General features: G+C 40.6%; 1 protein-coding gene across 1 annotated transcript in view; it reads right to left on the reverse strand.

The window, feature by feature from the left end:
• Positions 1–498: 498 nt before the first annotated feature.
• The window catches only part of LOC141141513 (troponin C, slow skeletal and cardiac muscles-like), a 46,288-nt gene continuing 33,736 nt past the window's right edge, over positions 499–13,050 (reverse strand). Inside the window, exons 5-6 of the mRNA XM_073629125.1 lie at positions 6,342–6,478; positions 499–844 (exon numbers count right to left, since the gene is read on the reverse strand). Of these exons, the coding sequence (XP_073485226.1) occupies positions 813–844; positions 6,342–6,478 (169 nt within the window). The 3' untranslated portion in view covers positions 499–812. The remainder of the gene's footprint in view (positions 845–6,341; positions 6,479–13,050) is intronic.

A 13,050-nucleotide genomic window follows, 5' to 3' on the forward strand; every position in this document is an offset into this window, starting at 1 on the left:
TGTATTAAAAGTCCGCAGCTGTAGTATTTGTAGCTGCTGGCTTTTAATATTTTTTTTTTTGGCGGTGTGGGTGAACCCCCGCTTTAACACAAAATTCTTAGTGAATTACACTTTCACAACTGCTTTACTGCAAGCGTAATTTAAGCACATTTTTAATTAGTTATTTAACTCTTATTAATCATTGAATGTAAAGAAAATCCCACATTTTGGGTTGTCCCCAGAAAAATAATAGCGGGAATTCTTCCAATGGGGACACTAGTTCCAGTGACCTAGGGGTCCCCAAGGAATTCCCTTAATTTGCAGGAATTTCCTCTCACTTCCTGTTTGGCTATGGGACAAGAAGTGAAGGGAAATCTCCCCATTGGGACAAAGAGGACAAAAATAAACCTTAGAGGGTTATAACCCTCTCTTACTCTATCCAAAATGAAAAAAAAAGTTTTGCCTTTAGTTCTACTTTAAATGTTCTGATTGTATGTATAAATATAAAAAAACAAACTATACCTTAAAATCATGTACTTTATTCATGGCACACAGGCATCATATCAGTGAATGCAGTCAAAATTACTGTAAAGTCATAGTGTCTTTTGTTTTCATAATCTCCCATTTTTAAGATATTAGATACTCTGAAATATTTACAGCGTCGAAAAATGTTGTCCTTTATGTATATATGACATTTGAAATTATATTATATATATATTCATTGTAGTGATGATTGTATTCTGTTTGCTATTTAGTATGTTTTGCGATACAGCACAAAATTAAGAAAAACACTGTAGAGGTGGAACTGCGTGGAACTCGTTTTGCCCTTCCATTTATTCAACTCCTTTCATAAACTCCAGGAATTCTGTAAAACATACAGATGCATTAACATTACTAAAAGGTTTAAAAGCACACATAAATCACTTAAACTTTAACAACCTTGCGGGGTACACCTTCCCATTAAATCCGTAGGTCATAGGAGAGAGGGAGGGGGATGTTTCCCCTTTGAGTGATGAAAGTTTGCAGAGAGCAGGGACCTTATACAGACTGACATTGGGGATATTAATTCAAAAAAAGGGGGAGCAAGGGGGGAAGGGAGATATTGGGACTTTATATGAAGCATGTGGTAGCAAAGGAATGAATTGGTGAATAAATAGGAATTTTATTGTCTACATATTATAATGACATAAAATGCTGGTATCAATAGTAAGCAAGGTAATTGCAAAAAAAGGTAATTGCAAAACATGGTAATGTACAAACATGATAATAACATTAGTGTCACAAAGTAGAATCACAATAAAAGTCCAAGGTTCACCAAGGCATGATTAGATAAAAATGTAAGCAGATTGATGCCTGCAAGACCAAGGGCCTCTTACACCTGTTGGGGTAGTAGATAATAACTTGAAAAACTGGGTATGTTGATAGGAACATGGCATTTGGTAGCTCTATGCGTTTCGAGGCCTTTGAACCAGTCGTCAGGAGCAAAGCACATGATAAATCTATAATAGAGAAATTGTAGGTAGATAATCAAAAATAAATGTAAAATTAATGAAAGACATGAACAGGGGTGGGGTAAAAGAAACCCCACACCAAGTGCATGGTTACTTACTCAGGTCAACATGTTGGTGGTATGGTAGGTCGGCGCAGCAAGCCATCTATAGGCACGTCCAACCGGGAGCCATGGCAGGCAGCCCAGAGGAGATGGCTTGCAGCGCCAACCTACCATACCACCAACATGTTGACCTGAGTAAGTAATCATGCATTTGGTGTGGGGTTTCCTTTACCCCACCCCTGTTCATGCCTTTCATTCATTTTAAATTTATTTTTGATTATCTACCTACAATTTCTCTATCATAGATTTATCACGTGCTTTGCTCCTGACGAGTGGTTCAAAGGCCACGAAACGCATAGAGCTACCAAATACCGTGTTTCTATTAACATACCCAGTTTTTCAAGTTATTATCTACTATCCCAACAGGTGTAAGAGGCCCTTGGTCTTGCAGGCATCAATCTGCTTACGTTTTTATCTAATCATGCCTTGGTGAACCTTGGACTTTTATTGTGATTCTACTTTGTGACACTAATGTTATTATCATGTTTGTACATTACCATGTTTTGCAATTACCTTGTTTTGCAATTACCTTGCTTACTATTGATACCAGAATTTTATGTCATTATAATATGTAATCAATAAAATTCCTATTTATTCACCAATTCATTCCTTTGCTACCACGTGTTTGATATAAAGTCCCAATACCCCCTTCCCCCCTTGCTCCCCCTTTTTTTGAATTAAATAGGGATGGAAACACATGACGTTACCAGGCCATGGTTTCATTTAAAGTCCCATGGGATGGAAATACATGGCCTTACCAGGCCATGGCTTTGTCAAAGTCCCAACCTATCTCCACTACTTACTATTGGGGATATTAAGATATTTATATAAAATATTTTTACTTGTAAATGTAAAAATATATACTTTTGTGAGGAAGGATATTTCATAGTTAAAACACATTTTTGCTGTTCCGTATACTTTTATTGTAGCATCACAGAGGAATAACCTTCATTGCATCTAATATGTATGTGTCATACAAATATTTTTAGTTTATTCTGTGATTTGAACATTTTCTTGATTGTTGACATTCAACATCAAGGGTGCCACAACAAAACAGATTGCTCCATAAAGCAAAAAAATAAAAAATAAAAACGTAAGAATGTTTCAAAACTGAATTTAAAGGATAGTATTAAAATATTTATGATTTGCAATCTGTTACTTCTATTTGCACATATGTAATTTTCCAGTGGCAAGCTTAGCAGAATGACAAGCATTTTTAAGAGTTCTGTAGATTTTTCTTTTGGTATGCAGAACCTAAAAAAACAACAACATATCAAGGCCACAGCATCGACAGTTGCTAAGCAACTAAGACCTCCCCTCATGATTTGGGGAAATTATATATAATTATGATTACATAAGGCAAATATGCAAAAGATGAACGTGTTTGGCTTTTGTACAATTTTATATACTTTTGGGATACAATTTCAAAAAAATAAAGTTTCATAGCATTTGCATCTTAAGTTTGTATTATTTAAAGAGTAAGTGCACTTTTAATCTGATATTATCATTGTTAAACCCCCCTGATCTCTTTCAATGCTTTTGTATTATAACATACACGTACACCCCTCACATTTTCGCAAATATTTTATTATATCTTTTCATGTGACAACACTGAAGAAATGACACTTTGCTACAATGTAAAGTAGTGAATGTACAGTTTGTATAACAGTGAAAATTTGCTGTCCCCTCAAAATAACTCAACACACAACCATTAATGTCTAAACCACTGGCAACAAAAGTGAGTACACCCCTAAGAGAAAATGTTCAAACTGGGCCCAATTAGCCATGTTCCCTCCCTGGTGTCATGTGACTAGTTAGTGTTACAAGGTCTTATGTGTGAATGGGGAGCAGGTCTGTTAAAGTTGGTGTTATCGCTCTCACACTCTCATACTGGTCACTGGAAGTTCAACATGGCACCTCATGGCAAAGAACTCTCTGGGGATCTGAAAAAAAGAATTGTTACTCTACATAAAGATGGCCTAGGCTATAAAATTACAAAGACCCTGAAACTGAGCTGCAGCATGGTGGCCAAGACCATACAGTGGTTTACCAGGACAGGTTCCACTCAGAACAGGTCTCGCCATGGTTGACCAAAGGAGTTGAGTGCATGTGCTCAGCGTCATATCCAGAGGTTGTCTTTGGGAAATAGACGTATGAGTGCCGCCAGCATTGCTACTGAGGTTGAAGGGGTGGGGGTGGGGGGGTCAGCCTGTCAGTGCTCAGACCATATGCCTCACACTGCATCAAATTGGTTTGCATGGCTGTCATCCCAGAAGGAAGCCTCTTCTAAAGATGATGCACAACAAAGCCTACAAACAGTTTGCTGAAGACAAGCAGACTAAGAACATGGGTTACTGTCCTGTGGTCTGATGAGACCAAGATAAACTAATTTGGTTTAGATGGTGTCAAGCGTGTGTGGTGGCAAACAGGTAAGGAGTACAAAGACAAGTGTGTCTTGCCTACAGTCAAGCATGGTGGTGGGAGTGTCATGGTCTGGGACTGCATGAGTGCTGCTGGCACTGAGGAGCTACAGTTTATTGAGGGAACCATGAATGCCAACATGTGCTGTGACATACTGAAGCAGAGCATGATCCTTCTCCCTTCGGAGACTGGACCGCAGGGCAGTATTCCAACATGATAACGACCCCAAACACACCTCCAAGACGACCACTGCCTTGCTAAAGAAGCTGAGGGTAAAGGTGGTGGACTAACCCAGCATGTCTCTAGACCTAAACCCTATTGTGCATCTGTGGGGCATCCGCAAATGGAAGGTGGAGGAGCACAAGGTCTCTAATATCCACCAGCTCCGTGATGTCATCATGGAGGAGTGGAAGAGCACTCCAGTGACAACCTGTGAAGCTCTGGGGAATGCCATACCCAAGAGGGTTAAGGCAGTGCTGGAAAATAATGGTGGCCACACAAAATATTGACAATTTGGGCCCAATTTGGACATTTTCACTTAGGGGTGTACTCACTTTTGTTGCCATTGGTTTAGACATTAATGGCTGTGTGTTGAGTTGTTTTGAGGGGACAGCAAATTTACACTGTTATACAAGCTGTACACTCACTACTTTACATTGTAACAAAGTGTCATTTCTTCAGTGTTATCACATGAAAAGATATAATAAAATATTTACAAAAAGCACTCTGCCATTTAGAGAGGAAATCTTTATAATCTCCCCGCCAGCACATGATCTCCCTGCCGGCAAATACAGAATGAGAGAGAAATGCTTACATACTCCTCTTATAAGCAGAGCCGCTCAGTGGGAGATCTGTCCCATCTCCCCTCCATCACACATCGATAATGCTAATGAGAACAGGCACATCCGGCACACCCTGTGCGCACATCTATGTGTGTAGCCTATTCAGCAATGCATAAACATTTTTTTCAGTATCTTCTTGCTCCTACACATCCCTTCAGCATGTATGGCCCAAAATCTGTTCACTTCACTGGGAAAACCTGTTAGCAGGACAAGATGCATACAGGCTTTTAAATGAAGTGAGTTAAAGTGCATTTATTCCTTGTATAAGTAAAGCCAAAACCTTATTCTTATTTTGGACTGAGTAGTGAAGGTAGTGAAACTCAGTGAGATTTCTCTTAATTTCCCATCCCAGAGACAAAACAAGAAGTATGAGCAGATATCTCCAAGGTGAAGGGAGTCATACTATATGTTACTGAAGCCCCTAATCTGCATTAATTTTAGCACACTATAAGATTCCACATATAATTACAACCCTACCTTTCCGGTTCACATTTGTAATCCCTGATGAGGAAGGAGTGTTAAAGCCCACAAAAAAGCACTGGATGTATAATTCAACCATCACCCTAATATAAAGTATTTTAAAATCTTCTTGGACTCTATGATTATTGGTTTGACACATTTATTACATCATTCTGGGCACTTTGGGGTTGATTTACTAAAACTGGCGGGGGGGGGGGGAGCGGATACATGCCTTTGACGGGTATTCTGTCCCCACTTCCGGAAAATCTGGCAGCAGCGAATTACGTCAGTGGCTCAGCTCCCTCCTCCTCCCTCCTCCCTCCTCCTTCCCCCGCTGTCAGGCCAGTAGGAGAGCGCAGTGGTGCCTTGTGCATGCGCAGTAGGGACCCGACAGTGCAGCTGTAATGCTGCATTGCCGGGTTCCCTTACCTGCAATGGCGGCAGGAGCACCCGACAGCTGATGGAAACATCAGCTGCAGTGCCAACATCGCTGGACTCCAGGACAGGTAAGTGTCCAATTATTAAAAGTCAGCAGCTGCAGTATGTGTAGCTGCTGGATTTTTGCAGCGGTGGGCGGATCTCCTCTTTAAGCTTTGACAACAACAAAAAAAAACAGGGAACTGATTGGTTTCTATGCAGAGCTGCATCAGATTTTTCACTCTTTTTAGTAGAAAAAAAACCCTATGTGAAGTGGTCTTTTGGGTCCCTTGGCTTGTAAATGCTACCTAACCAGAGCCATTAAGTTTAGATTTGGCCTTGGTTATACTAGACACCATTAATGGACCCATCACCCCATTTGTATACCTTTAGCAACAGAAATCTGACAAAGGGTTCTACCCCTTCCTCATTTTATTTCAGACTAAACGTTTTGGATCTACATACCATGAATACACGTTACATTTTTATAACCTATTCATTTTGCTTCTATTTTCATCTGGACACTAATGTCTCACAAATGATGCTCCTGCCACAAAAACAAGTGATTATAATAACACTATGTCCATGTTCTACCCTGAAGAACTACTCACCATCGTAGTCAATTTTGTCATCATTATTTTTATCTCCGTCTATCATCAATTCCTCAATGTCATCCTCTGTAATGGTCTCACCAGTTGCTTCCAACATACCCTTCAACTCTTCCAGGTCTATGTAACCATCACAATTCCTATAAAAGTTGAGGTTTCCATGTTAAAAAGTGTGCATCTAATTGACAGATGTATGTTTAATTGACATAAAATATAAGATAAAACCTAACTAGTTTTCTTGGACAATTAGCCTACCTTACAGTATATTGATTTGTACAGCCATACAAATATAGTTCCTTATAAGTAACAAGGTTTAGAAGTGCAATTTCTTTGAGCACAACAAGTCTTTTATTTTTGTGCAGATCAAGTGGGAATAGAGACTGTCAGTCCCCCAGGAGCAGTCCATTCACACGGCAACCTTTTTCATGTATAATGCTGACGGCTACCCATAACCATGTCATTTTCAGTTTGTTCCTTTTAATCTATGAAGATGTCATCTGTAAACATTTATAATTTATGGGTAATAAAAACTGTATAATTGCTACTGTAGGTATTTTAATTATAATAAAAATGATGCTTTTCTTTTCATGTGAAGCAAGATGTGATTTCCTAACACATAAAACATTTACATTTTTACATTTCTCTTCCATAAAGCCTTTGCAGTTGTACTCTGAAGTTTTCCCTGATTTTTCATCCATCTTTCTGTTAAAATAGTCTCATTCCATTTCCCAGTTTGCACTGACTTTGAGTTCACATTATAGGCATTCCCTGAAATGTACTACAGAGAGGTCTTCACATCTAAAGTGGTACTGGGGGCTTGTGAATCCTTTTTATTACAAAAGTAGGCAGTACAGTTTAGGGCTTGTTCACACCAAAACATTGTGGAATGCCACAGTAAATTGCATGGAGTACCACAATGTACGGTAACTCCACCATGCATGCATTGATGTGTTGCAGTGCCATTAAAGCTGAGGTTTAGTGAATTATTTTGGGGGATATAGCACCATACACATTAGGTATGTGTAATGCTAGGTATTTCATTACCTGCAGGTGGCTGCTTCTGTGTCCCCTTCACAGCTGCCAAATACTGCCCTGAGCAGCTATCTTTTCGCACTTGTAATGTTAACATCAGTGGTTCCTAATCAGAAAAGTTGCAATGCTTTTCTTCCCCTTTTGCCACCTCCACTAGTCATAGAACTTGTCCTACTACACTCCCATGATGCATCAAGTTCTGTGAATGAAGGGGGAACAGTTGAATGATAGTATCTCCTCCACCCATTCACAGAACTCATTAGGAGTGTAGTTCTATGAATGTCAGAGGAGGCAGGAGGGGATGGGTGAGCAGTGCAGCTTTCCTGATTAGGAGCCACTGCTGTTAACCTTCACAGCTCCAAAGTAGGGATGAGCTTTATGTTCGGGTCGAACATGAGTTCGACTTGAACATTGGCTGTTCGCCTTTTTGTCGGAAACCGAACACTATGGGGCATTCGCGCCAAATTCAAGTGCCGCATAATGCCCCATAATGCACTGCAGGAGCGCAGTGCATTGCTGTATGATGATTGACCAAAGCATGCACCATGACCTGCATGCTTTGGCCAATCCCAGCGCCCTCAGCTAAGAAAGCCATAATTGGCAGGGTGCCTTTGGCCAATCATGGCTCAGGGGGACTAAGTCCACAACCCCACACTATATAAGGCTGCCTGCACGTCGGCCCCATGTAGTGTGTTGTTGGCATGGACAGAGAGAGAGTGTCATTTAGATTGAGCAGGCAGGCTATTCAGTTAGCTGCAGTGTATATATATATATATATATATATATATATATATATATATATATATATATATATATATATATATATATATATATATATATATATATATATCCAGTTTAGCTATATCTGACTGCAGGCCATTCCTGGTGTACTTTTTCTAATATACTTCAGGCAGGCAGGTTATTCAGTTAGCTGCAGTGTATTTAATATATATATATATATATATATATATATATATATATATAGATACACACATATACACAGACAGTCTTGTGTGTGTGTGTGTGTGTGTATGTGTGTGTGTGTATATATATATATATATATATATATATATATATATATATATATATATATCCACTGCATCCAGTTTAGCTATATCTGACTGCAGGCCATCCCTGGTGTACTTTTTCTAATGTACTTCAGACAGGCATATCATATGTTATTCAGTCACTACTTTTCAGGTACACAATACATACAGTGCACCCATTGTTGCTATTAGACTTCTGGTGGTGTACACAATACCGTGCACCCCTAGTGCAGTTGCTACTACTTTTCTGGTGGTGTACACAATACATACAGTGCACCCATAGCTGTTATTACACTTCTGGTGATGTACACAGTACTGTGCACCCATAGTGCAGTTGCTACTACTTTTCTGGTTGTGTACACAATACATACAGTGCACCCATAGTTGTTATTACACTTCTGTTGGTGTACACAGTACTAGCATTTTGGAGGCGTGGTGCGGAACAAGCCCCAACAATACTGAACCCTGTCCTGCATCCTTCCCAGCTGCCAGCATAGTTACCCAGTGCGCCATGAAGGAAAGGTAACATCCCTGCCCATGCCTGCTAGACCATGAGTCAGCGGTAATATACACCTTACTGCTACCTCCCTGTCCAACTAGACAAAAACATTGCCTTCCACATGCTGGTAGAGAGCTGGAATGGCCTTCCATGAAAAGAAATGGCGTTTTGGAACCTGCAACTGAGGTACAGCACATTCCACAAATTCACGAAAGGGGGCAGAGTCTACCAGCTGAAAAGGCAGTAGTTGCAGTTCTAGCAATTTGGCCAAGCTAGCATTCAGATGCTGAGCATATGCATGGCTTAGACCAAATTTCTTTTTACGGTTTAGCAACTGGAGTAGGGAAATTTGCCTGATAAAATCAGATGGTGGTTTACTGCTAGCAGATTGGCTGCAAGTACTTGGGACACCTATTGCTATACCTTCATTCCTCTCAGTGCCGGTTTTTGAGAGGACTGGAGGTATAGTAGGGTTGGAGATCCCAGATGAGGAGCAAGGAGAAGTCTGCCTTTTTCTTTGATGTGGGTCTTTCGAGTGCTGTTGCCAACGGACTTGTTGCCTTATGAGTTTATGTGAAATCTCTATTAAATTCTGTAAAATATTGTAATTGTGAATATATTTAATTTAGCTTGTATCTATGTAGGGCGGAACATATTATCTTCACAGAAATCTCTGGTAGACCAGACAAGTCGGTGCCTAGTGTGCCTTGTGTATACAAACAATGGGATCCAAACCTCATTATTTTACACATACTCACTTCAAAGGATCTCATGCTGGGATATGCAATGAAGGGAGGCCAACCCATAATCAATTCTTAACTTCCCGGGAAAATTCAAGTTAATCTCCTGTTCAGAACAGTCACAAGGATTTGTGTTAAAGGGGGCTGACTTATGTAAAGTATAGAGATTGGAGATGTAGCCAGTCCTTAACCAGGAATAGGGAAGCTCACCAATCAGAGCGACGCTATGCCAACCAATGAGGCATCAGCATGTAATGATATACACAGACTAGATGGGAGTGAAACACACACTTTTACACTTTTATGGGAGAGCAACCATCAGAATGGAACCTTGGTGCAAAGGGTAATTATGGGAAAGGTCTGCATTTTACTTGTAACTAAATATGTTTGTAGATTAATGTTTTAATGAATATACGCTGTTTTTCTTCATGTAATTCTCTTATTTTAACCTAATATTTTCTTCCTTGGTGTAGACTATAGATAGATGGTTGTGTATTAGATAGACTTTCAACTACTCACCAATAAATAATGTTATTGTCTTAAAGCTTTCACTCATGGTCAAAGAACTCTCATTTAACCCAAATCATACCTGAGAGTTATTAAATCTCAAATATAGTATACGGGAAACAGACTGCATGGGAGGTCCTCATATGTCTGGTCAAGCATGTGGTGTCCAAGGGGCTGCTGTTCTGGCTACACTTCTGGCTGGGGACCGCCTGTATACTGCTGTTCAGAGTATATAGGGCCTGGGGCCCCACGCCTTTTTTTTGTAATTTGGGTGCGGGGTTCCCCTTAATATCCATACCAGACCCAAAGGGCCTGGTAATGGGCTGCGGGGGGGTCTGCCGTTTTTTCTCAATGATTTTCATCTATATTGCCAGGACCCGACATTACATTACAGCCACAAGCAGTTTTAGATGACTTTTATTCCTTTAGAAATGTCATTTTGTGCAGGGACTGTTATAAACGGGAATGCGCCACTTTACAGGCATACTATATTCACCCCCCAGGCACAACATTTAAAGGAATATTTCCCTTTTATTGTTTCACTTTAAGCATTATTAAGATCACTGCTCCCAAAAAACGGCCATTTTTAAAACTTTTTTTTGCACTGATACACGTCCCCTGGGGCAGGACCCAGGTCCCCAAACACTTTTTATGACAATAACTTGCACATTAGCCTTTAAAATTAGCACTTTTGATTTTTCACGTTCGAGTCCAGTAGACTTTAATGGTGTTCGCACAAATTTTTTGCCTGTTCGCATGTTCTGCTGCGAACCGAACCGGGGGGTGTTCGGCTCAGTATCCAACCTTTGCACCAAAACACATTTTCAACTTAAAGAGGTACTAAAGGATAACATTTTTTGGGGGGTTAAAAAAGATGTTATACTTGGCTGCTTTGTGCAATGCTATTGCACAGAAAGGTCTCTTCTGACAGTCCTTTACCAGCATTTCCTGCTCCTCTCTCCTCCGGTTACCTCCTTAGCAAGCTGTGTGCTATGAAGGCACCCATACATGAATACTCCCAATCCAGGCTGTGTGAGTCCAGAGACACACACAACACCAGTAAGCCAACCCCTGCTCCCTCCTCAGAAGTTTAATTGATAGCAACAGGAGCCTATGGCCATAAGTGTCTCCTATAAGGCCAGGAAGTGAGGGGAGCCATGCTGCAGCCATGACAGTGCTGAAGAGGTGAGAGGAGACTGGTAGGTGTTTATGGATTGGAGTGGGTAAAACCGGTAGCAGGGCGTTTTTTACTTTAATGCAGGGAATGCATTAAGGTAAAAAGCATTTTAACTTTAGAACCATTTTAACCACTTGACTACTGGGCACTTTCACCCCCTTCCTGCCTAGGCCAATTTTCAGCTTTCAGCGCTCTCACACTTTGAATGACAATTGCATGGCCATGCAACACCATACCCAAATTTAATTTTTTTTTTTTTTTTCACACAAATAGAGCTTTCTTTTGGTGGTATTTAATCACAGCTGGGTTTTTTATTTTTTACTAAAAACATTGAAAAAAGACAGAAAATTTTGAAAAAAAGCGTTTTTCTTAGTTTCTGCCAGGAAATTTTGTAAATAAGTAATTTTTCTCCATCACTGATGTGCACTGATGAGGCGGCACTGATGGGCACTGATGAGGTGGCACTAAAGGGCCCTGATTAGGTGGCTCTGATGAGGAAGCACTAATATGCAGCACTGATGGGCACTGATAGGTGGAACTGATATGCGGCACTGGTGAGCACTAATAGGCGGCACTGATGGACAATAAAAAATAATTTTATATTGATAAAAATACCTCCACTATTCAATTGCTTATTTAAAGTCCCACATTTCCTTTATTCTTTATCCCAATTAGGGATGGAGGCACTTTATTGTGCTTCATTCAAAGTCCCAAATCCCCCCTCTTTTTTTCCTTGTGCATAGGGATGGCAGCAATTGATGATTGGGTTTGGCAGTGTTCCCCTGTCGTCCCTGTGTGAGGTTTGCCCTCACTAATAGGGTGCCTTTTGTAAAGGTTTATTTATTAGGGACACTTACTCATATTGTTCCTTTTTACATATATATTTATCAGTCGTGTTCATGGCATTATTTTTAGGCAACACACCATTCTAGTAATTTCACATTTTTGCTTCTGTCCAGGTGTCCAATTCCTGCTTGCCACCTGGTCAGTGTTGTGCGTCTTTGTGGTTTATTGGACGCTCGGGTGGCAATGTGCTCTTTTCTTCGTGCGGGAGCTGTGATGCATCCAGTGGGTCCTCCCCCTCCTCCCCTTGCACTTCCTGTGCTCGGGAGGTTCGGGCGGGAGCCTTTTCACGCATTGGCGGCACGTCTCCTACGCCGTGCGTGCGACAACAGTTATAACGTCATCACGCTGACGTTTTGCATCAACACCCTTGTGTTTTAGTGTGAGGGAGCTTTCGTGCCTTTCACTGAGTGAATGCTCAGTTCAGGTATGGACCTTCTCCCTCCATTGGCTCACTTGCTTGGCGTGGGTGGCATATATTCATCCCCCATTTGGAGCTAGCTGTCTACACGGCTAGTCTCCTTCTGGGATTTTGCACACCAGCCATATCGCTTTACTGGTTTTGCATTGATGCGGCATTGGGGTAAGTTACACTAATTTCATTTCAACTATCATCCCCTTCGGAGCTATACTGGGTCTAGTATTATTCATTACTTATGCATAACTTACTATTGTTATAACTATATACATGCTCAATATTTTGTTCCCAGATATCCCTGTTTGATGAGCTACATATCATCATTATTTGCCATATGGAGATTATTCTCACATTTTGCACTTCCCAACACTATCTGGTGCCACATCCCGATATATTGCCACCCCAGCTCCCGTGGCAAAGTTGTGCTCTCAGCTCACCTTGTGCCAGTTA

Source organism: Aquarana catesbeiana, linkage group LG04 (assembly GCF_042186555.1).
Source record: "Aquarana catesbeiana isolate 2022-GZ linkage group LG04, ASM4218655v1, whole genome shotgun sequence".
NCBI lineage: Eukaryota > Metazoa > Chordata > Amphibia > Anura > Ranidae > Aquarana > Aquarana catesbeiana.